General features: G+C 49.8%; 11 protein-coding genes across 11 annotated transcripts; 7 read left to right on the forward strand and 4 right to left on the reverse strand.

Annotated features, from left to right (window-relative positions):
* Window positions 1–388: 388 nt before the first annotated feature.
* N7519_008152 (putative glutaminase) lies at window positions 389–2,631 on the reverse strand (the record flags this gene model as incomplete). Its single annotated transcript, XM_057294928.1, has 2 exons — window positions 389–2,145; window positions 2,196–2,631. 2 exons carry the CDS (start codon window positions 2,629–2,631, stop codon window positions 389–391), a joined length of 2,193 nt encoding a protein of 730 aa, XP_057142810.1.
* Window positions 2,632–3,036: 405 nt separating this feature from the next.
* On the reverse strand, window positions 3,037–4,161 carry N7519_008153 (putative NAD binding Rossmann fold oxidoreductase; the record flags this gene model as incomplete). Its single annotated transcript, XM_057294929.1, has 2 exons — window positions 3,037–3,777; window positions 3,835–4,161. The coding sequence occupies 2 exons, from the start codon at window positions 4,159–4,161 to the stop codon at window positions 3,037–3,039; spliced, it is 1,068 nt and encodes a 355-aa protein (XP_057142811.1).
* Window positions 4,162–4,585: 424 nt separating this feature from the next.
* On the forward strand, window positions 4,586–6,674 carry N7519_008154 (uncharacterized protein; the record flags this gene model as incomplete). The annotated part of the gene is made up of 8 exons (XM_057294930.1): window positions 4,586–4,620; window positions 4,819–4,973; window positions 5,024–5,373; window positions 5,421–5,682; window positions 5,732–6,139; window positions 6,207–6,313; window positions 6,364–6,463; window positions 6,529–6,674. The coding sequence occupies 8 exons, from the start codon at window positions 4,586–4,588 to the stop codon at window positions 6,672–6,674; spliced, it is 1,563 nt and encodes a 520-aa protein (XP_057142812.1).
* A 399-nt stretch (window positions 6,675–7,073) lies between these two features.
* On the forward strand, window positions 7,074–7,490 carry N7519_008155 (uncharacterized protein; the record flags this gene model as incomplete). Its single annotated transcript, XM_057294931.1, has 1 exon — window positions 7,074–7,490. The coding sequence occupies one exon, from the start codon at window positions 7,074–7,076 to the stop codon at window positions 7,488–7,490; it is 417 nt and encodes a 138-aa protein (XP_057142813.1).
* Window positions 7,491–7,709: 219 nt separating this feature from the next.
* Window positions 7,710–9,373, reverse strand: N7519_008156 (AATF family protein; the record flags this gene model as incomplete). The annotated part of the gene is made up of 3 exons (XM_057294932.1): window positions 7,710–9,087; window positions 9,140–9,242; window positions 9,304–9,373. The coding sequence occupies 3 exons, from the start codon at window positions 9,371–9,373 to the stop codon at window positions 7,710–7,712; spliced, it is 1,551 nt and encodes a 516-aa protein (XP_057142814.1).
* Window positions 9,374–9,644: 271 nt separating this feature from the next.
* N7519_008157 (uncharacterized protein) lies at window positions 9,645–10,211 on the forward strand (the record flags this gene model as incomplete). The annotated part of the gene is made up of 3 exons (XM_057294933.1): window positions 9,645–9,728; window positions 9,839–9,974; window positions 10,075–10,211. The coding sequence occupies 3 exons, from the start codon at window positions 9,645–9,647 to the stop codon at window positions 10,209–10,211; spliced, it is 357 nt and encodes a 118-aa protein (XP_057142815.1).
* Window positions 10,212–10,230: 19 nt separating this feature from the next.
* Window positions 10,231–10,917, forward strand: N7519_008158 (uncharacterized protein; the record flags this gene model as incomplete). The annotated part of the gene is made up of 1 exon (XM_057294934.1): window positions 10,231–10,917. One exon carries the CDS (start codon window positions 10,231–10,233, stop codon window positions 10,915–10,917), a length of 687 nt encoding a protein of 228 aa, XP_057142816.1.
* Window positions 10,918–11,623: 706 nt separating this feature from the next.
* Window positions 11,624–12,274, forward strand: N7519_008159 (DUF3632 domain-containing protein; the record flags this gene model as incomplete). Its single annotated transcript, XM_057294935.1, has 1 exon — window positions 11,624–12,274. One exon carries the CDS (start codon window positions 11,624–11,626, stop codon window positions 12,272–12,274), a length of 651 nt encoding a protein of 216 aa, XP_057142817.1.
* Window positions 12,275–12,561: 287 nt separating this feature from the next.
* On the reverse strand, window positions 12,562–16,816 carry N7519_008160 (Alpha/beta hydrolase fold-3; the record flags this gene model as incomplete). The annotated part of the gene is made up of 6 exons (XM_057294936.1): window positions 12,562–12,875; window positions 12,970–13,522; window positions 13,567–14,295; window positions 14,336–15,184; window positions 15,249–15,291; window positions 15,678–16,816. The coding sequence occupies 6 exons, from the start codon at window positions 16,814–16,816 to the stop codon at window positions 12,562–12,564; spliced, it is 3,627 nt and encodes a 1,208-aa protein (XP_057142818.1).
* A 1,961-nt stretch (window positions 16,817–18,777) lies between these two features.
* On the forward strand, window positions 18,778–19,584 carry N7519_008161 (uncharacterized protein; the record flags this gene model as incomplete). Its single annotated transcript, XM_057294937.1, has 1 exon — window positions 18,778–19,584. The coding sequence occupies one exon, from the start codon at window positions 18,778–18,780 to the stop codon at window positions 19,582–19,584; it is 807 nt and encodes a 268-aa protein (XP_057142819.1).
* Window positions 19,585–20,235: 651 nt separating this feature from the next.
* On the forward strand, window positions 20,236–22,329 carry N7519_008162 (flavin monoamine oxidase family protein; the record flags this gene model as incomplete). The annotated part of the gene is made up of 1 exon (XM_057294938.1): window positions 20,236–22,329. One exon carries the CDS (start codon window positions 20,236–20,238, stop codon window positions 22,327–22,329), a length of 2,094 nt encoding a protein of 697 aa, XP_057142820.1.
* Window positions 22,330–22,433: the final 104 nt, after the last annotated feature.

The following is a 22,433-nucleotide window of genomic DNA, read 5'->3' on the forward strand; positions in this document are numbered from 1 at the left end:
TGACATGAAGATTAGGTAAGCTGCCCCTGGGCAGTACAACATACAAACAACTGTTGATATTCATGCATGGGGCCTTTGAACTAATTAAATGATTTAAATCGATTGATTTGACTGATTTGACTACATTGTATTACTCTTGGCTGCTACTGGGATATTGTTTCTTTTTGTTTTTTCCTTCATATTGGCCCGAGACAAAGCACAATCTCGCCCTGAGCTTGTTATAGTCTAACATTGGAAGTGAGACAGGCTCTCCTTGCCCGATCATCTGGAGCAAGTACTCTCATATATCCGTGCAAAACAGACTGAAGAAGCTTAAATTCAATCTCAAGGTATCTTGACTATCAGGTATGTAGCTATCCTATGTCCTCTATAGCGCAGATGGTGATAGTTATAACACGATAACATGTATCAAAGTTCTTCGATATGATTTCCAAACAGATATTGCTGCCGATCCAGCTTCTTTTCCACAGGCTCCAGCACTGCTCCATGCTGACACGATAAAGATTGAATGGATCGAGGGCCCTTCAGTGCTAACAACGCAAAATGTCCCCCCAACAGTCGGACGGGCGCGACACAAGATAGGAACTCCTGGCTCATGTCCGTGCGCAGAAGTCGCAATATACCGATCAGAGAAAGGCCAGTTATGTTTTCCGTTGGTCATGAATGACCACAAGTCGTCGACAAACTCGTCCCTGGTGCTCGCCTCAAAGGTACCAGCCAGCCACATATTCCAATCTGATTTGGCCCAGTCCTGGCGATTATCGAGAGGGACACCATATTCACCGCGAACAGATTTGAAAAAGTTACTTCCCATTTGATAGGCAGCGTTGGAGAATGTCTCCAGGCCCAGCAATACATCTGGGAAGAGATTGTATGGAGTTTTCCAAGTATCTGGCCAGTCAGGGTATTCCAGAACGAAATGTGTCTGGTATTTGTCTGTTCCTAGGCCTTGCTGGAAGAAAATTTTTGCATGCTGCTCACCAATACGGGAGTAGAACCCATCTCCACTTATCTCCCCAAACGCCTTGAGGCCAACTGCAGCCTTGATTGCCAAATTCGTCTCGTTGGCGAGAGGTCCAGCTGCATCATTCGACGATAGCTGATTGGCAATATCGACACTATGGTCCACCAAGTAATCTGCATACTTCTGGAAAACCGCCATGTACTGCGAAGTCCAGTCGGTATCGCCAGTGGCTCGAACATACGCAGTAGCTAAGATAAGCAAATTTCCACACTCCTCGATGGGCATTGGCTCTGCTTCCTGATCGTCGTGGCCAATGGCATTGGGATAATGAGTGCCAAGGTCATGGATCATGTATGGCAAATGCCAGCGACCAGCAGCAAGGTATTTCATCACGGGCTCTAGCAACAGCCGGATGTAATCCGGATCCATGACGTAATAAATTGGGAAGGCAGGCATGATCACATCGATTGTGTTGAGATTTCCATCACTCGAAAGCTCCTTGATGAAAGCCAAAACCTGGCTGGTGTCGAGAGAGCCATTGGGAATGGCCAAGTCGATGCCTCCGTACGCTTGTCGGGTTGAAAGAGCCAGGATATCCGCATACTTGGGACCCGCAGCGGCAGCAGATAATGTGAGCAGCTCCTGGTCAAGCTTCAAGGACTCTAGCAATGCGCTGCTGTAGTCATTGAAGAAGAATGAGAGGGCACTCGATGTGGTCGGGTACTCAGCACGGTAAAAGCCTGTGTACGCTTCTCCCAGATAGTTGATGGCAGCTTCTCTCTCGTACCCGACTACGAAGTTCACAGAAAGCCCACCAGTGACTTTACCGAGATTGTGAGCCAGCGCGACAATACTTCCCGCGCCCCAGGCTTCATCCTCGCCATATAGTTCACCGTCCTTGACGAACAGACCTCGTACGTTCTTGGGACTTCCGGAGAGGGCGGACAATCGAGTGAAGTTAGAAGGCCGAGAGGCGAGAATTGCTGAGCCCCAAAGAGCCATGTCATCCGCCTCAGCATACACCGGTGCGTCTTCGACTGTGAGCGAGTAAATGGCCAGGCCGTCTTGCTCTTCGAAGCTGCGTTGTGAGTGGCTTTCTTGGCCAGTCCACCTGGCATCTATATCCGAATAAATATGGATATCGTGACCGTGCGATCCAGATATCTGTACAGTTAAATAACCTGCCATTGTTAGCCAATAAATCCACTGTAATATATTGCGCATAACCCACTAAAAGGAAGTGACTGCCGAACATAGTTTGACGGCGACACCGGCGACAAGAAATCGAGCGTGACTGCCACTGGGCCGGCCGCGAGTTCAAATATTGAATGCGTAGCAGTAAACTCAGCCCGCCGCACCGTCGCAGGGCGGATATTGCTTGCGTCCGCGTCTGGCACGCCCATCAGACTATATGCCTGGCCATTTACCCGGACAATTACGGACCAGCCTAGCTCCTGGCCAGCCCAGAATTGGGGTTCGGCATTGGGCAATTGCTGTACTCGGTCGCTGGGCATCCATGCTGACAGATACGGGTTGCGCACTGCTAGCGGGTACGATGGTGGGAGAACAGGATGATGCGTTATAAAACTCGACTCCTGGCCCGAGTAAAAAGAGATCACTGATGCATAGAGGGAGCCTAACCCCAGTGAACTTAGGTTAAATCGCATGTTGGGAATGGTGACCACCCGTGCATGTGTTGGAGGTTGAAGTGTTACGCACAGCGCACCGGGCGCATGTATTGTAGGTGGCAATATGAACAACTCAGTAGATATACCTGAACAATATCCAAGCCCTGGAGGGTAGTAAATTGTAGATGTGAGAAGCTGAACGTTTCAAGGACTCCTTGCTGATCTTCCTGCGTCATATTTGGAGAACCCCCGCAGTACTTACCTAGGTAGGTTCTAACTATTGGCATAGGTGCAATTTGTTCGGGGATTTGATGCAAAGAGCACTCGATGGATGGTTTTCGAAAGAACTAGCTCTTGGACAAGTCAATGACCAAAAAGAAAAAGAAACCCTCTCGTATCCATAGAACATCATAAAATTCATCTACTCCCATTTCTATATAGTATCTACAATTGAGCCTTTTCAATTCGTCGCCCAATTTCATCGAAATGAATCTGCTTCCCAGACACCAGTGCCTCCTGCAGGTAAGAACCAATCTCAACAGCCTTGACAGCATTGGTCAACTTCATAGGAAGCGGCGTGTTGTCCAAGCAGGCCGCGGTGAAGTCATTAGCCTCCTGAACAAAGGCAGGGCTGAACCGACCCATGAAATTGTGAGGAATTTCACGAGTAATGCCACCGTTGTGGTACAAGTTGACAAAGTTTCGCTGGGGGTTTCCATTTACCGTCAACTTGCCCTCGGTGCCAATGATCTCAGTGGTGTCCTCCTGGCCGGCGGCCATCATGCGCGAGCAGTAATAGTAGGCAATCTTGCCATTCCAGAACTCCACGATCCCCACGGCATTGTCATAGTCGTTGTACTTCTTCAGCTCCGGTTGGACTGCAGTGATACCGTGGGCAGAGATGCTCTTCGGAAGGACTTCGTCCCCAAAGAACCACAGACTGAGATCAATGTCGTGAACGGACATATCCACAAACACGCCACCAGACCAGGCTGCATACTCGACATAGAAGCCCGAGGGATCAAACTTGTCACAAGTCTGGCTACGGATAATGGCAGGCCGTCCGATGAGACCTTGCTCCATCTTGGCGTAGGCATCACGGTACGAATCATCAAAGCGTCTGGAGAAGCCACACATCACCTTCAGATGGGGCTTCTTCTTAGCGGCCTGGACCACCGCTCTGCACTTTGAAGGGATTTTTATCAGCATTCGTCATAATTTTAAACAGAGAGAAGCTCGTACCACTTCGACGTCGGTAGACAAGGGCTTCTCGCAAAGAACGTGCAAGTCTTGCTCAATAGCCTTGATTGTCTCCTCTGCATGCACCGAGGTAGCCGTGCCAATAGCAACAGCCTGCAGACCGGGATGCTTGAGCATCTCATCGTAGTTGGTGTACAGAGTCACACCGTGGGGTTCCAAGTTCACTCTCCCCCATGCAATCTCAGCAGGGTCTGGGGTGAATGCCGCAACAAGCTGTGCACGGGGTGTTTTCTGCAGAAAGTTGACAGCATGGAGCTTGCCGACTCGACCAAGGCCGGCCATGCCAACTTGTAGTTTCTGAACCGTCATGTTTTTGGAGGGATTGAACAGGAGAGTTGAGAATGATTGATGTCTTTCTGAATCCTCAGTTCCCTGGGTCTCCGAGAGGGTTTAAATAGTTGAGAAAGAAGCTGCTCGATCTGCATGTTGAACAGTATATTGCTTTTAGTCTCAATTCAAGGTAATAGTCCCCGTCACGAAAGAGTATAAATTAAGGTGAACGGAAAGAATTGCTGGAAGAAACGAAAGGGGAAGGTTTTTGGTTTTCCCGCATCTCCCGGTTAAACGATTTCCCTTCCTCTGCGATTTGTTCTGCTGGGGGTTTTGCCCGGTTATGTTATGCCAAGGGATTCCATTTACCCAATATCTCATTACCATGATAGGTGGGTCATGCATACAAGCCCCCGCGGGGGGACGGGAAAGAATTTCCTCCTTGCAAATCCCCCCAAGCTGCATGTCTCCAAGAAGAAATCGCCTGGTAGCTGGCTGGTGGGTTAGCCAATATTCAAAAGTGGATATATGAAGACCCATGCTAATTGACCTGCACAGCCAACGATGTCGTGGTAAGTCACCGGCAAGGATCGACATTGACGTACAGAGTTGCTAAATCACAATTGCACAGTCCGACACCTAAAATGTAAGGATTGCCAATTTCTAACTGGGAACCCCCATAGTCCACTGATCAAGCATAGGCGATATCAATGACCTTGGTTGTGAGCACTGCCAACAAGCTGGCGTGAATTGTGACAGGACCAATGTCCGGTTTCGCAATGGTCTCTCATTGCCCAAGGAGACTGAACTTGCCTTCTCAGAGAGCTGCTGGCCCCAACTACATGGCAAAGGTAGACGAACTAAGGATCTACTATTATCTAAATTTAACCATGTATTCTAGTGCGCTTCCATGACGAAACGCCGGAGATCGCTAGTCTATACTCCACCATTCAGGATGGCCAGCCGGCTTTTACCAACGACCCTAGTTATCTGTTACAAGTAGGGCCGAGAGAGGAGCCCGATAGCCCAAGTGGTCTACTGGCAGAACATCCATATGCGGCTAATGGAGCCGATGAAGGCAATGCCTTGGCCCAATTCCCAGCTCTCACTGCAGAAAATGTGTCACCATCCATTCTATCATTGTCTTCTCCAAGATCAATCCAATCAAAAACATCCTCCAGTCCTTTGCAACCGCTAAGCGAAAGGGAAGCCATATTGTTGAGGAACTTCGTTGAAAATATGGCGCTCTGGGTGCGTGTATCTCCAACATACCCATCTGCAGCCGCTGATTAGAACAGGCTGATATCACGGACCCTCAACGTCATTTTGAAACAGAGGTTTCAGCCCGGGCATTGAAAGAGCCTGTTTTACGATATGCAATTTTTGCATTTTCCTCGCGCCATCTGGACCGGCAGGACAACACCGATGTAACAGAGGCACTGCAGTACCATAATTGTTGTGTTCAACTGCTTATTCCAGCGCTTTCTGGGCCTCGCGAGCACATCACCGAGGATATACTAGCCGCAGTCGCTATACTCCGTCAACATGAGGAAATGGATGGTCAGTCATTGCGGACAAATAGCATCAAATAAATGCTCACACATTCCAGGGGAGGACAATCAATTCCATCTGACTGGCACAACTCATATTCTGAATACGGTGTCAACCTTTGGCTCCTCTGGTGGCTTGGGCGAAGCTGCTGCTTGGCTTTGTTTGCGACAAGATATTTATATCTCGCTAACCAGCCAACGGCCTTTGCGGACCAACCTACAGAGCTTCTACCACTCAGATGTCTTTCAAAGAGATGACGACTTTGCCTGGTCAAGCAGAATGGTCTTCCTACTTGCTAATGTTCTCCAGGGTGCTTTCACGGACTCTAGTATAGCACGTGGTATTGGCCAGATCGAAGAGTGGTATTCCACTAAACCGCACACCTTCGACCCAGTCCGATCAGTCCCCCGAGGCCCGGGGCCAGATCAACGACTCCCTACCATTTGGATGTTGCTACCCGTGCATGGTGAATGGCCCCCGTAACATGTGTGTATAGACAGCATGAGACTGACTTCGGCTCAAATGCCTGGCAGTTATTGGCATTCAATACTACCATATCGCCAAGATTGTTTTGGCGCTTTCTGAGTCTCCACGGGCATCTTCCACCTATGAAAGCTTGCGGCATTCTCGAGCAGTGGAGGTTTGTTGACTACCAACATCTTTCGGTCTGTGCTCACAAAAAAGATTTAGAAGAATGTACGCCACCATCTGCTCATGGTTCTCGGATTGGCACAGTCCAACGCAAAGGCCGAGAACACGTTATTTACTGCACGTCATAGTCTAGTCGCCTGTGAGTTGCCAATATTAATTTCTGATGGGGGTATTGAACATTAAACTGACTAACTGACTTGGCAGGGGGTTGGATCCTTCGACATCCCCTCGACCAAAGGGCTGCGGAGTTACTATTGCAAGCCATGCATGCAAGGACTGGTTGGAATATGGATTCGTTGATCCAGACATTACGCGCCCAATGGCAAGAGGTTGACGAGAATATGGAGTAAAGAAAAAGGGTTGAAGACCAGTCTATTCAATAAAAAATACCCAGAATTTCCTCCAAGACTGGTTGTATACCAAAGGGTGTGTCAAGGGGAAGATCTCAATCTCAGGGGGACTCATCGTACGTAGTCGCACCCCACCCCTTTCTCCGAATCCATTTAAATTGCTCTTTTCCTTCGATCAATTCTGTATACTATTCTCAAATCATTTCAAATTCACACAAAGTACTGGAAGAAGGACTCGATATCCTCTGAAACACCCCCGATTTCACCCCAAGTTCCCGGTGTCTCACCCCGCAAATTCAACGCGCTAGTGGCCGATCGTCATTGCCTCGGACATTCGAATCGACGCGCGTGACACAGGCACTTCGTATTGGCCTCCAGTTCTCTTCCTCCTCATAAACCATGAACGCAATCATCGGACTATTCCTCGGGCTGGTCCCAGGAAGTCTACTGAGCTCCGATCTCCCAAATTCCGACGGATCGAGGAAACACTACTATATACCCATCATGCAAAGCTCAAGTTCCCCGACCAAAGAGCACGCGAACACACCATTTCCACATTCAAGCGCATCTCCTCCTTCTTACAACGACGTAAGCGGGCCCGTTATCATAAATGAATATGGCAAACCTCAATTCCTATCACCAGAGGAAGAAGTAGAGCGACAACATCGACTGCAGCAAGCAGTGCGCGAGAAGATGTTAGGGTTACCACGAACGACACACTTCGAATGGCACCAGGGAACATCAGGGACTACGGGAACTGTGAACGAGGAACTACCATTACCGCTGTATACACCCCGAGAAGATGAGAAGAAATGATGTCATGGCAAGTGCTGCTTGGATATGCAGTATTGACAGAGCCTTGCATTCCCTTGCACACGGGCTGAGCCTCTACATGTGAGCAGGGTACAAACTGCAGCACGCTTTCTAGACTGCAGGAAGGGGTTTTTGTATGATAATGCACCGAGGGTTCGCCTTTTAATTTTATGGCCGTGGCCACTATTTGTACAAGTATGCGATTGTAAATGTATGGCGAGGCTAGTTCCGGAACAGTCTCAAGCCACCTTCCTCCCGATCAACATCTTCATCTTCATCACTGGCATCCTCATCGCCCTCACCGAGCAAACCACTAGCCGTTTTGCCGAGCAGAGAAGCAAAGAACTCATCTCGTGCGCGCGTAGACCAGGAACCACGGTCCTCGGGGGCCATGAAGTTCTGAAGCTTTTCATGCACATTGTACTTCATCTTGCGGCCCTTAGAAGCACGGGTATCAACGTCTCGCTTGACCTTATCGTTGCGCATACCAGTGATGGGGTGAATGGGCAGACGTGAGGGAAGCTGGTGCAGGTTGTCAAAGCCACCGGTTATAGAATCGGCTGACATCCGCTGCTCAACGAGATCGCGCAAGAGGGACTGGTAGAATGCTCCATCATCGTAGAGAGGTTCTTGTTGATCAGATGTGCGCGAACGCTTGGAGGATCGTTCTCCAATCTCTGTGGCGACTTGAGCATCGAGGACGGCTGTGATGGTCTGTTGGCGACCGGAGGCAGAACCGAGCAGTTTGCCTCTGGCATTATGGATAGATGCAGAGGTGCCACGGACTTTCGAGGACCACTTGTCGAGAATGGAACGGCGGTGCGAAATGGACTCAGACTCCAATTCAGCCATGCGTTCCCATAGCGAGGCAGAGCTGGTAGTAGGGGAGGCGGGAGAGGGTCGCTTGCGCTTTTTGCTGCCTTCTTTGGCGGTAGCATCGGCCAGGGCAGTACGTAGACCTTCGAGAGTCGACCATAATGCCAGCGCAGCTGACTCCGCCGACTTGATTGCTTCCTCATCGACAACTTCCTCCTCATCCTTCATCATGTCCTCTCCATCTGCTTCATTCTTCGAGCCCAAGACAGCAGCAATACCGTTGATAGACGTCAACCCACCCTGAAGCTTCATTCGCGCGTTAAGGAGCGCATCAAAAGTGGTACGTTGTTGCTTGACAGCCTTTCCCTTCGTAGCATCGGCCTTGGCTGCCGAGGAGATTGTCGCAGCAATAGTCTTCTGATCCGTCGCCATTAGTTTGCGAATCTCGTCGCGGTCACCGGACGGTCCGTTTGTGTCGCCATGTCGGACATCGTTGCGGGGCTTCTTGGAGTGCTGGTGCACTACCTCGTCGTCATCCTCACTTTCATCCTCATCCTCCTCCTCGCTCTCTTCATCATCTTCATCCTCGCCTCCCTCTGTGTCCTCATCGGAACTCTCCTGGGCCAGGGCATCATCGCTGCTGGCAAATTCTTCGGAGCCGGACGAGATGTCTGAATCCTCATCATCATCATCACTCTCAGCGCCTAGCGCTGCCCGGCTGACTCGGGCACCATCATATTGTTTCCCCAGGGGGAGGGGATCATCTTTGCGGAGCTTTGCTTTCCTGTTTGATTATTAGCGAGTTGTTGATACCAAATACACCTATTTCTACACACCCGACAGTCTCATAATGCTCTCTGCCTGTAGTCACTTCTCCTTCATTTCCACTTTCGTCATCACTCGATTGTTGGCCATTATCGATATCCTCGGGATCAAAATCTAAACGTGAAGTAAGCATTGAATGTCCGGTACTCAAGAGAATCTGCTGCATGATTCATACCTTTAGGAGTGGGATCTTCAAAATCAGCAAGCTGATCAGCTAGGGAACGAGCTGCGCGTGGTTTGCCCATAGTGTTTGGTATGGGAGAGAAGAGTTGACGAGCAACTTTTTTTATTGGTTTTTCCGGATAACGGACTATTACTCCTTTCTAGGTTTAGCGTCTGCGGGCGGTATATTTTCACGTGGGCGGTATACACCATGGAAGCTTTAACTACTAAAGGCGGTCGGCCCTTTTACTGGCAGTATCGCAGTGGCTCTGCATCTTGGAACGACTTTCTATTACTCACAGATTGTCTGGTCTTACATTCTTCATTCTTGTCTGCCTTATTTGGCCTGTCAGAATGTTGGTTTCTCCATCTGTGGCCATTACCAGAGGCACGAGGCTTTTTTCCACATGTCGAGCTCTTCAGCATGAGAATCCTTTGGTTAGTTGTCACTCTACATTTTGGAGCTCCTCTCGGCTCACTGATTGTTTCAAATAAACATTTCTATTGCGAGGCTGTCTATTTGGCTTACATTGGCTGACTATAAGCAGGGGCTTCCACGCTCTGGTACCCCGCCAACTTTCCGTTCGCGCCGAGGGCTGCCCGAAAAGCGCAAGATTCGAGATGTCAAGAAAGTTGTTGCGGTCTCGTCAGCAAAGGGAGGCGTTGGAAAGTCTACAATAGCGGGTATGTTAACATTCTTCGTTCCTATCGATGTCTCAAGCCTGCCATAGCGCAAGACCTGTGGACCAAGTGGAACGAACTATCGCTAAAGAGATCTTGCCAGTCAATCTCGCACTATCATTTGCACGCCGTGGTATTAAGACTGGGATTCTTGACACCGATATCTTCGGTCCTTCTATACCTACCCTCCTAAATCTCTCCGGCGAACCTCGCCTCGACGAAAGTGGGTCTCCCTTTTAAGCTTATCAGCAACGAAGCCATGATCAACATGCTTATGAAAGTTGCCAGACAACTGCCTCGTCCCTTTAACAAACTATGGCCTCAAATCGATGTCGATGGGCTACCTTCTCCCCAAACACAAGCTGACAGCACAACCGGAGAACTACCGATGGACACCACACCAATCTCATGGCGCGGACTAATGGTAACCAAAGCCATGCATCAGCTCCTCCACTCAGTATCATGGGGTCCACTGGATGTCTTAATCCTCGACCTACCGCCAGGAACCGGCGACGTGCAACTCACAATCAACCAAGAAGTCATCATCGACGGGGCAGTGATTGTATCAACGCCGCAGGACATCGCACTCCGCGACGCCGTGCGCGGCATCGGGATGTTCCAGCGGATGGAAGTGCCCGTGCTCGGAATGGTGCGCAACATGGCATATTTCGCCTGTCCACAGTGCGGGACTCAGACTCGCATATTCTCGCATGGTGATAGCCACCACCACGTGCACGGTGAGAACCACGGTGTCGTGGCTGAGTGCAAGCGACTCGGGGTGGACTTCCTTGGTGACATCCCTCTCGATGCCCAGGTGTGCGAGGATGCTGATCGTGGAATGCCGACGGTCGTTGCGGAGGAGAGTGTTGAGCGCAGTGCGAGGCGAGAGGCTTTCCTTGGTGTTGCTGAGCAGGTGGCTCGGAAGATTGGTCTTGATTGGCACTGAAGGGTCAATTTGACTTACCTATACGTAGAGTTGTGGACGTTGTATATTATTATATTAGACTTTCATCATCCGGTGGCTGACTACTGGCTAATTATGCTCGCGGCATTCGTGGTTCCTTCACATTTGGGATATAGACAATAACCCCGACCTAGGCTGGAATGGCAGCCATGGGATACAGCTTTCCCCTCAATACAACTCAGAACCAGAACACTCCTTACTAGTCCCGTACCATCCTGCATGCCCCCGCCAAGTCTGAATGTTGCATTGGATACATCCAATCTAAAATTTCCGCTACAGGACGGCCCCGCTTGCCGGATGATCAACAAGAGACAAAGACACGCTCGAACAGCGCACGCATGAGCCCAAGGATTCAGATATCGACGACTACTCCGTAGACTATCAGCCCTATCAAACCCTTCTCCACGAGGCAGTCCTCCTTTCGCCACATCAGAAGCTTGTCGGATGGACCAGGAGAGCACATGTGAGTCCATCGCTCGGGGAGAACTCAAGGAGATTCGGGCCGCGGCCTTCAGTAACCGAACCTGGACCGTCACCTCCCGACCACGAGGGTCTTATCCTCGACATAGTCCGGATCCAAGGAATAGGACCGCTGACTCGGCGCGTGCAAGGAAATTACGGCGTTGATATTGCACGAACTGCCGAAGGTAGCACGCTATGGAATGATCTACCCTTCTTGGTCACCGATATGACTGATTTTTGGAATAGCGACTTCCCGACGATGTCGGGAACTCACCGACTCAATTTGGCAACATTCCTTGCTAAACTAGCATCAACTCGCGTCGGCAATGATAGGCTGTGCCAGATTGCCCTTATTTTCTTCCGCAATCTGTTTGAGGAGAGACAAGCACTTCGCAGCGGGGAGGAGTCGGATGATGAAGATCCAAAGCGACGCATACATCAGCTTGAAATTTTCCACTTGTTGCCAGCTGCCGTGGCTTGGCTCCGTCATGCTGGCCACAATCTTATTCTGCTCTCAGAGGTCTATTGGGGCGATTGCCCTAGTACCGTCAGCCAGGGTGGCACGAAGTTCATCGAGTCGGAGCTTTGGCAACGATCACCCACTGGATTCTCGCCATGGAGATACATGTACTGGCTCAAGCGCCTCCATGAAATCCAGGAGGAGGCCAAAGAGGCCAAAGAGGAACTCTTGGAAGAGTACGCCACCGATGCCATTGATTACATGGTCGGCATAGTCGAGGAACGAAACTCCGGAGTTTTGAGGGCATACCAGAACGGTGGAGATGCCTTGCATCAGGGAAAAAATCTGCGTTGCCTAAAGGATCTTCTGAAGAGTGAAGCTGCCGAGAATGAAGAGTCGAAGGATAGCGCAGAATAAGTAAGACGCGAGGGAAGAACAATATGGGTATTGATGTGATGTAACTACATGTAGGCATCAACCTTGGAAGGCACATATGCGCGGTGATATGTATACCATTTAAACTGAGTCGTTGTGCAGTGAGCTATCCACCGAAACGCGAAAACACCGAAATGAAACGCGAAGTCGCTAAATAGAGCTTCAACAAAAAAGCCCAAAAAAATCCAAAGAAATAGGAAAGACCTGAAGAGACTGTCCAAGAAGACACAGATAGCGGGATATGTTCATAAATGGCAATTATACAAGGCTTACTCGGCGGTTTTGGACACCTCTCGGTGCGACATCGAATCCCGACCAGCCGCAGACAAGACAGATAGAGTATCTGTAGAGCGACGGCCATTCTCGCCAGCCATAACTGGGGCAATAACACCCCGTGCATCCGTCACAGCGCGGGTGCTAGCGGTATCAGGTGCCATGCTCATATAGGCGACGGAGTCCTTGTCGCCGCCAACGGTACTGGCAGTGTCTGACAGCATCTCGCTTCGGCCCGCGGCTGATCCTGCAGCGGATGATGGCCGGTACCTGCTATGAGCTAAGGAGAGATCGGATTTCATCGGGGAGACTTCCTGCTGCATGAAATAGAGCCCTCGTGCTGGCGTTCTCGTCGGTGAATTTGTTGTTGTTCACCCCGGGCAATATAAGGATTGGGCCAGCACTTTTCTGCGAGAGAGTCTGAGAGATGGTCTCGGGGTCTGTGGACATGCGTGCAGTAGAAGAACCACCGCTACTGAGGTTTTCCTTTTTATCCCGGCGTACTGCCGTGTAGCCGTTAGGTTGCGATTGGTTGGCAAGATCTTTGTCTGTGACTTTTTCAGTTCGAGGATTCGTCGCCGGAGTGCTAGACCATGCTCCAGCCTGCCCAGTATCAGTGCTGACGCGGGTGGAACGTCGGCCTGACTGCTCGGCCCGCTTCTCCATTTCCACTCTGCGCTCGTCGTGCTTGCTTCCCCATCCGCTCCACATCATCATGCCGTAGTTCTTCTTGGCATGTCGCTTGGGTAGTACGCCAGGCGCAGCTCGTCGGGCGGCCAAAGAGCTCGGGGGAGGACATTCGCCGTCGAAATCTTGGAAGCCATGCGCCAGCTCTTTCAAGCGTCGGCTCTGAACCCGAAGTTTCTCCTTTGCAAATCTGATATCCCATTCCTTCTTTGCGTCCAACCACATTCGGATGAGCGAGGGGTTGATTGCCCCGATTTGGGCAGGGGGTATCTGTAGCACTGGGTAGGAAGAGGGAGGATCTAGTAGTGGAAGACATGCCCTCGTTTATCGATTCGCTGGCGTATCATATATTGATGGAACGCTGGAAGAGGATCCCCGGCCTTGCCGACAGAGGAAGGCCCTGGTGCGCCAGGCGGGCTGTTTAATGCGGTTTGGGGCCCCGGCACATCTTCATCTTTTAAGCTATTTGACGAAACGGCTGAAAGAGCACTATCATCCACGATCTCGACCTCGCCATTCTGTGCACGTGCTAATGCCCAAGAGCCAAACTGGGAAATGGAACGGAACATGTACTTGGCTGGTCGCGTAAAACTCAGGGTGGGAGCGACATGGCATAGGTTGTCCCAGACCTGAAATTGTACATAAGTTGGTTCGTACTTGTTCAAGGTTTCCCGGGTAGGATCGTTCTCATCGAGATATACGTCACTGGGTGGGTATGCTGTCGGGTTGGCTGCTTTGTGGGCGATGTAGAATTGCTCGTCACGAAGCGTCTCACCACCGCCGCTCAATATTTGCAGAGGAGGCAGGCCACCTAGAGAGGGTTGGAGGGCTGGCGAAACCAGAGGGTGGGACATTAGTTGGTTCGTCGTGTACAACTGGATTTGGTCCTTGAGTTCGACCGTCTTCCCATCCAGGACAACGTGAATATTATCAGGTTCGGCTTGCAAACTAGCAGGATTCGGGGCTTGCTGCTGGCCAGGATAGGCATGTTCGGCTGGGGGCGGGGAGTCCTCGTGGACAGTATAACCACGGATGGCAGTCTCCTCAGCATTGCTGTTCGGTTGGGGAATAGCTTTTTTTAACATCCTCGGCAGTCACTATTGGTTGGCGCGACATTCTTTTCATTTCCAGGATATCATCGGCATTGGGAGGAGGCCAGGCAGGTGAGGGTTTATGGCGGAAGCCATAGGGAGGGATATAATCGCCTGGGTTATCCTCAACAATACTCGGGAAAGAGTGTGTCAAATCAACCCAAGGCGAAATCAAGATGGCGCCTGCGGGTAAGGGAATACCCTGATCTCTCATGATGACCAGCATCGATAGAGCCAGGCCTCCACCCGCAGAGTCACCAGCCAGAATTATTTCTTTTGGTTCATAGAACTTGAGTAGCCAGAGGTAAGCCGCCATGCAATCATGCAGGCCACAAGGGAAAGGGAACTGCGGCGACAGTCGATACTCCGGTGCAAATACACGTCCCTTCAATTTGCGCGCATGGCGCTGCAGCATGTACCGATGTGTGTCGACACTTCCGAAGAAGTAAGCCCCACCATGGATATATAGCATCACACGGTTACAATGCCCACCGGCCCCCTCCGTTTGATTGTAGTGATTCCGCATCTCAATCCACTCCCCCTTCAGCTCTTCGGACGGCCCGCGCCATTGCCACCATTTCTCTCCCCCCACTCTTATGACCCCCTTGGGGCCCAGCTGCTTTGTGACAGCGTCCGCAGCAGAGTACAGGAACTTGTCGGGGATTGTAATGGTCTCGGTTCTCACCCAATGTGGGCTTGGGGCCCATTGGCGCGTGAATGCCTGGAGGTCTTCGACAGGGTGCTTGGATGCATAGAATAGGAATTGACGAACAATCTGGATGCCCTCATCGTAGGTAATGTGAACACTGGGTTTGTTATGTAGCGATTTGCGATTCAGGTACTATAGATGATGCGCCGTCAGCCAGACTATCTCAGCCTTGTCAGGACATTCCACGGGGACATACGTGACTGATTAGAGTGTGAAGGACAGTGGGAGTCAATGCCACACTTAGTGCGACTGTATGTAATGGCATAATGGATCTGTTCGGGGGGAGTAGTATGCCAGGTGCCGCGAAATCCGAGGAAACCAAGAAAACCAAAGAAACCAAAACCAATAATGATATTTAAAAGAAAGGTAAGAGTGGTCCGATCGCGAAATTGGCCGACGTCATTTAAGGAGTGAAAAGGGGATTGGAAGAAGAATATCTCCAGTAAATTTGACTTGAAAAACCACAAAAGCGACGAAAATAAGACAGGGGGGAAGATGATGTCATCGGGGGAAATGGATCTGCGGGAACGCGAACCTCCGATCTTCTTTACCCCAGACTATCTAGGTACCTAGGTACCTCAGGTAGGTACCTGGGTAGCCCTGGAGGTAATCTCCATGTCATTACAAATCGCGTCTCCTCGGTCTTCCAGTCCAACTGATAATCACAACATAAACCATCGCAACAACACCAGCAACAACACTAGTTGCAATGATCGCCCCACGCGGTGCCTTCGCAAGCTTAAACCCAAGCCCAACATTGATGATACCCAGGATGATCATCAACCGTCCAAACCAGCGATGCATATAAGCGAAAGGTCCTTTACCACCCGTCTTCCGGAAGAATCGGTGCTGTAACAGGCCCATAGCAGGCTGAAAAAGAATAAGACATGGTACAATGATCATCCCAATGATGGTATGGTAAGAATCGATCAATTCAATCTGCCGTGCTAGAGAAATACCAACTCCAAAGCCTGCAGTTACCACGGCCAGGGTGAAGACTTGGAACGTCCCGTGAATGTTCACCGTCCATTTCGATGGAAAAATATGAAGTCCGAGCGCGAAGGAAGGGAACATGACCACAAAAGCCACAATCATGAGCACAGCATGAGCTGTCTTTTTCCTCTTGACTGTGCTTCGGAAAGCCGCGAAGCCCGGATCCTCTTCACTGGAGGAGACGGGTGCTCGGGCCATTTGGGCGAAAGGATCCGCTGAGCTGCCGCCCGTCGCTTCTTTCAGGTCGATGGTCATGACCCCGTGATCATCATGTTGGGTGATGCTCTCAGACAAACTGACCGAATTCAGGGAGTCTCCATATTTAACGGCCCAAATCCACGGACTTGAGGAGCTGTTCACATTTTCTGTTCCTCCATTCCATTTTAGGCAGGTATCGCATCGGACATTGGCAGTGATGACTCCATCGTGCACACCACTGCCATTCAGAATTGTGATTTGGGCGTCCTTGTTATACAACGGTTCGATTTCCCCGATGCCCGACCGCGGAGAAACGGTGACATTGTTGCCAGACGTGTACACGACGAACATGTTGGCGCCTGCCATTTGCATTCCTTGACCCAAGGCAAACCACTGCACTTGGCGAGTAGAGTGTATCTGGAAGTATATGGGACCCGAGCCCGACTGAGAAGTATTATCAGGGACATTGAAACTATAGGTGATCTCGTCGTGTCCTTGAGGATGAACGCTGTGAAGTTGAACTTGGGCCAGGGCAGGAATGGCCCAAAGCCAAGAAAGAATATGCCGAACCATTGAAAAAGAAAGGTTGAGACTGATTATTTGGATCTAACAAGGGACACATCCCTATAAATACCTCCCAGCTCTTTGTTGCACGGTTGACATGCCAATTGGGCTACGTCAGGCCAAGTCTTTGTGGCCGTGACTTTCGAATTTCCACGAACATTTGGAAAAACTGTCAAAGGATGCGATACTATTTTCCTATTTTCCTATTGGAGTAGCTTAAACTGACGATCTCATTTTGTGTCTCAAGTTTGGAAGTTACCTTAAGTCGAAGGAATACGACTTTGCTGCGCCTCGTGTCAAACCTTGATCAATGCTCAGCCTCATCAAATAAGGCCATTGTAAATCCCGATGAGTTCTTATTGGGGGAAATATGAGTGGTCAATCGACACCGCTGGAACCTATCCCGAGGCCAAGATCTATACAATTTCGGTGTGTTTAAGCTTTTGATTAAATTGATGCAGACTATGGGGGAAATAGGGTTATGCATAGTTTCAAGGTTATATCTGTGTGTATATGAGAGGATATCGTAGCGAAAGGAAAAGAACACAGTTCTATGTTATTCCTTTGAATCCCAAGGTATCTGTCGATTACAGACATCTCAGCCATGTAGAACGAAGTTGCTTTTAGCTACTGGAGCTTCCCTTCATCAACGTCTAGTGTGGAAATCTGTACGATAACCTACCAGTGAAGACGGCATGGCCTTTGTGTCCCGGAATAAAAAGTCGAGGTTCATCTTGACCTGTAGAATACGAAACACAATCAAAACCCGGGGTTACTCTCATCAATGACACGAATCTAATTTGGTACTACTCGTGATCAGGTTGGCCATTGCCAGACCGGCATGGCTAGTATTATCAATCCGCCGTAGGCAGGGGCTTCCTAGGTTGGCCAGGTGGCTTATTCATTTTTTGTCAGCTTCAATGGCCGGGAACCCTTGGGCTCTTCCAAGCAAATGGATAAGTCCTATATCTGCAATGGTTCGGGGTTTCCCGGGGAGTCCAACGAATCATCGAGCAGCACCAGTGATGGAGAGGAACAAAGCTCTGTCTCAAAGCAAACTCGATAAAGATCTCTAAGGCTAATAATATGACCATGGCCACGTGTATGGGTATGGGTATGGGTATGGGTATGGGATTCTCTCACTTTGCTCTATGTCTCCGATGTAGGGGTAGGGTTCTCAGCTGGTGCTGCAACAACTGTGCACGTATGTCTCTACGAGCTTAGGAAAATTGGTTGGAACAGATATCTCGACTTCAACCATGTGTCAATAGTCGTAATGCAAAGTCCTTACTGGTTCTCGGGAAGGTAGGAAAATTCACGTAGGGTAATGACCCCGTATATTCGGGAATGGCGCTCTGGCGCAGTCGCACGCATGTACAATGCCCTTGGTCTTCTTGACCCTAGTCGCCAGCAGAAAATCGCCCGTCTAAGTTATTTTCGATGTCATTATAGCGTAACTGGTTGAATAAGCGCCTCTATTCATCTGGGTGTATAGATGTCATCAATTCAATGTAGATCTGTGAAAAGCATTCCTGTAACACGCCCTTTTCACAGATCTACAGGACACTTAAAAGAACACCTAAGACACATAAAAAGACATGTAAAAAGATATATGGATGTACCTAAAGAGGTAGAAAGGCCAGGGTCTGCTCCTTCTCATTCTTGTTTAGGAAGTCACCTTGTCTTCGGCTCTTCTCTTCTTCCCTATCTTTTCTTCTATACTTCCATCACAACTCCAGATCAACCATCTCCAGATCAACCACCTCCAGCACAAGGCCACTACCATCACCTCCTTCTCTTAGGGTGGGCACATATTCTACCTAGGTGCTCTCCATCAATGAGGTAAGAATGACTACCTAAAAGCTTATGTGAAACCTACACACTACCCAAGTCTGACTTTGAAGGTCAGAGATTTCATTTCTCTTTCGACTCTTTATCAGGGAATATCGTACTATTGGGGACTTTCAGACATGTTGGATAATTCAGGCTCAGACCTCGAGTGTTTCGAGACATTACCTGACACCTTCAAGGCGGCCGGTCCAACAGCTGACGTTATTCGCACTTGTATGGCACAACACATCAAAACTATTCGAGTGGTCAAATACTTGCGGTTCACAAACGTCCCACCCAGCGTGGTAGAACGAGACTTCTCCAAATCCACGAAGATGATGTACAACTACGAGACACGGTCGCTAATTTTAAAGCTGGTGGATGGGGCCCATGAAACGATGAAGGCGACTATCCAGTTGGCACTGCCTCATGCGCTGTACAATATGGGATTAGAGCAGTCGATCATGTTGACAGGGTCTGCACGCGTTAGAGGGGGGTCTTGTTTTAAAGAGCCCGACGGGTCATGGGTCCCTTGGTCACATTTGCCAGGGCGTGATAGAAAGTGGCCAACTGTTGTGATGGAAGTTGGAGTGTCAGAGTCGATCGAGAAACTAAAAGCCGATGCGGCATGGTGGCTCGCAAACTCCGTAGGCCAAGTCAAGCTTGTGATTATTGTGTCGATCAATCAGACTTCTCCAGAAGTCACCTTCCAGACGATTGTCCTAGACACAGCTACTGCTATACCAACTGTGCGGCAGTCAGTTAGCACATCTCGCGCGCCGAAACAACCCGACGCTCCGATCATTACTAGTCCCGCAGAACCTTTGATCATCAGGTTCGAGGAGATGTTATGTCGCCAACCAGTTCCCCCGGAGCAAGACCTCCAGATTCCTCTTGATTGGTTGGAAAGAGCCTCACGCTACGCCTGGATGGAGCAACAGCTATAATGCTACGTGTCCTGGGCCGCAATATTTGGGTCTTCTTTTTATGTATTTTTAGCTCGACCTTATACCTTCACAGCATAGCTTTAGCTTCTTCAAAGAATGACACCATCTTTAGCAGGTTCAAAGTCACACAAATCATCGAGAAAGGCAGAATTCCCATATGAATCTTAGCCACCTAACAGGGGCTTCTAAAAGCTTATCTAGCTAATAAATATATAGGACCTCATAAAGAAATGCAGGTAACTCCGGTGATTCTTCTCCACAGCTCAGCCATTTCTTCACTGATTCCATACTCGGAGCTTGACGTTAGCATATGCTAGTAGGGATCTGCCTTACAAAATGAGTTTGATTTGGGCGATCTCTGCAAAAGTCTTTTGCAGTCAAGGTCGATCTGTGAAATTGCTGATCAGCCACAAGGTCCCCCTTCCACGCGGTACTCTCCAGAAATGAGATACGGAAATTTATTCCCACTTTTTCGGAGAAATAGCCATAATGGGCTCGAATTATTGTAGCAAATATAGTCGATCGCATCCTCATTGCCTTTCTTGGCGCCGCAGAAGGTCCCCAGGAGCATCGAAGCGTGAGATGCGCTAACGAGTGTGCAAATATAAAAGCTCCAAGCCAAGCCAGTTGCTGAGCTTAATCACAGTCACAATGCTTGGCAAATCATCTCTTGCAGTGGCGACGCTGGTCGCCCAGGCGTTGCCGGGGCTCGGAGCGATCATTGAACGAGAAACGGTCAAAGTGACAACTTCCGAGACAGTTCGAGGTGGTGAACTGGCCAATATTCATCTCGACTGGTCTGGTCAACCGCCAAATTTGATCAAATCAGTCTATGCACCCTGTGACGATGATTCGGCGACAAAAGGGCAAACCATCGGACAGTTTTCAGTTCACGGTCATCCTCCCCAGCGACTGGCTTGGGTGGTTCCAGATGAGGCTCCAACGCACCATTGTGTTTACATTTATGGACATGACGGCCTGAATGCGACACAAAAGGTGTTGGGCAAAAGCAACCCTGTCTCCTTGCAGAAGAAGTCCAAGAAACGATCCATGGCTGACACCAACATCCCGTTGCTGAAGGACTTTGATGCGCAGGGAGCATGGTTCGACGGAGTGGCCAAAATCAAAGACAAAGTGGAAAGCAACGGAGGATTTGCTTCAAAAAACTCAGCAAAGAACACCTCAATTGCAATTATTGGAGGCGGAATCTCCGGGCTTGCGACGGGGTTAATGCTGGACAGCGTCGGTGTACACAACTGGGAGATCATCGAAGCCAGCGATCGCGTCGGTGGCAGATTCCGGACGAAATATGTCGCCGACACTCAAGAATGGGCTGAGATGGGACCAATGCGACTTCCACACTCTGTCACTTACAAAGACGACAATGAGACACTCCTCTACACTGATCATCAGTTGACCTTCCAAATGGCCAACATCTTGAACAACATGAACAAGAATGACTCGCAGTGGAAGATTGACTTCATCCCCTGGATTCAACACAGTCCCAATGAGTTGTATGCTCGAGACACTCGTCGTCATCCAGATGGAAGAATTCCTACTCGCGCTGAAATCGATGAGGATCCAAGCCTAGAGGATCCTCCAGAGATGACAAGCGCCGAATACACCAACACTGAGAACAAGATGAACAAAATTCTGAAAGACGAAAATACCCTCAAATCCCTTCAGAAGGATGTCTGGAGAGCCCACAAGACCGCCATGGACCAGGGGCTTGATGACTGGAGCGAACAGGCGATGATGCGACATGTCTTCAAAGCCAGTCAGAACATCACCGACGAGATCTGGACCTCATCCGACTACGATGTGTTCTGGGATGAGCTGCATCATAACTCCAATCTCGGCCTGGATGGAAGCAGGGACAGTATAGGTGAAACAGAATGGCTCTGTATCGATGGAGGATTCAACCGGCTGTCCGACGCTTTTCTTCCTCACGTCCGCGACAGGCTTACTCTCAATCGAAAAATCCGGAAATTGGAGTCAGTCAAGGGAAGTGATGGCCACACTCGCACTCGACTGTCATGGTACCCCAATGTCTCGAATCGCACCTTCGAGTCTAAAGAGTATGACTACACAATCATGGCAGCACCATTCACCATGACCCGCTTCATGGACCTGCCCAAATTCTCCTCCGTGCTAGACCGCGCGATCAGCGAAGCAGGTCTGCGATTCAAGTCCGCATGCAAAGTAGCCCTACTATTCTCCGAGCGATTCTGGGAAAAGGGCGACCGACCAATTTTCGGCGGCTACTCCAAGCCAGCAAGCGACTCAGTCGGTGCACTTTACTACCCCGTCTACGGACTCAACGAGTCCCGCCCTGGTCTGATCATGCACTACCGAGGTGGCGACTGGAGCGACCGGTTTGTGAGTTTCTCCGACGAAGAACACGTCCAGACGGTCCTGGATTCGATTGTCAGTTTGCATGGTGAACAAGCGCGCGACCTTTACACGGGAGATTATGAGCGTCTCTGTTGGCTGCAGGATGAACATACTGCGACTTCTTGGTGTCGGCCGGATGTTGCACAGCATGAACTGTACATTCCGGCTTATCACCAGACGGAGCATAACACGATTTTCATTGGAGAGCACACAGCGCCAACCCAGGCTTGGGTTAGCTCTTCGCTGCATTCTTCTGTTCGTGGGTCGGTTCAGCTGCTGTTGGAGTTGGGTTTGGTGGATGAGGCGAAGGAACTTAACCAGCGGTGGATGGGGAGATGGATCAAGCTATGATTTCTCGGTCCTGCTCCTTGGTCTGGGGGATAAGGGGGGGGAAAGAAAGTCAGATACTCATAGTATAATATATAGTATACCTAGGTAAGATTACAAAAGATTCT

This window comes from Penicillium mononematosum, assembly GCF_028829835.1.
Source record: "Penicillium mononematosum strain IBT 11891 chromosome Unknown utg000005l:1.0-9366267.0:1.0-9372171.0, whole genome shotgun sequence".
NCBI lineage: Eukaryota > Fungi > Ascomycota > Eurotiomycetes > Eurotiales > Aspergillaceae > Penicillium > Penicillium mononematosum.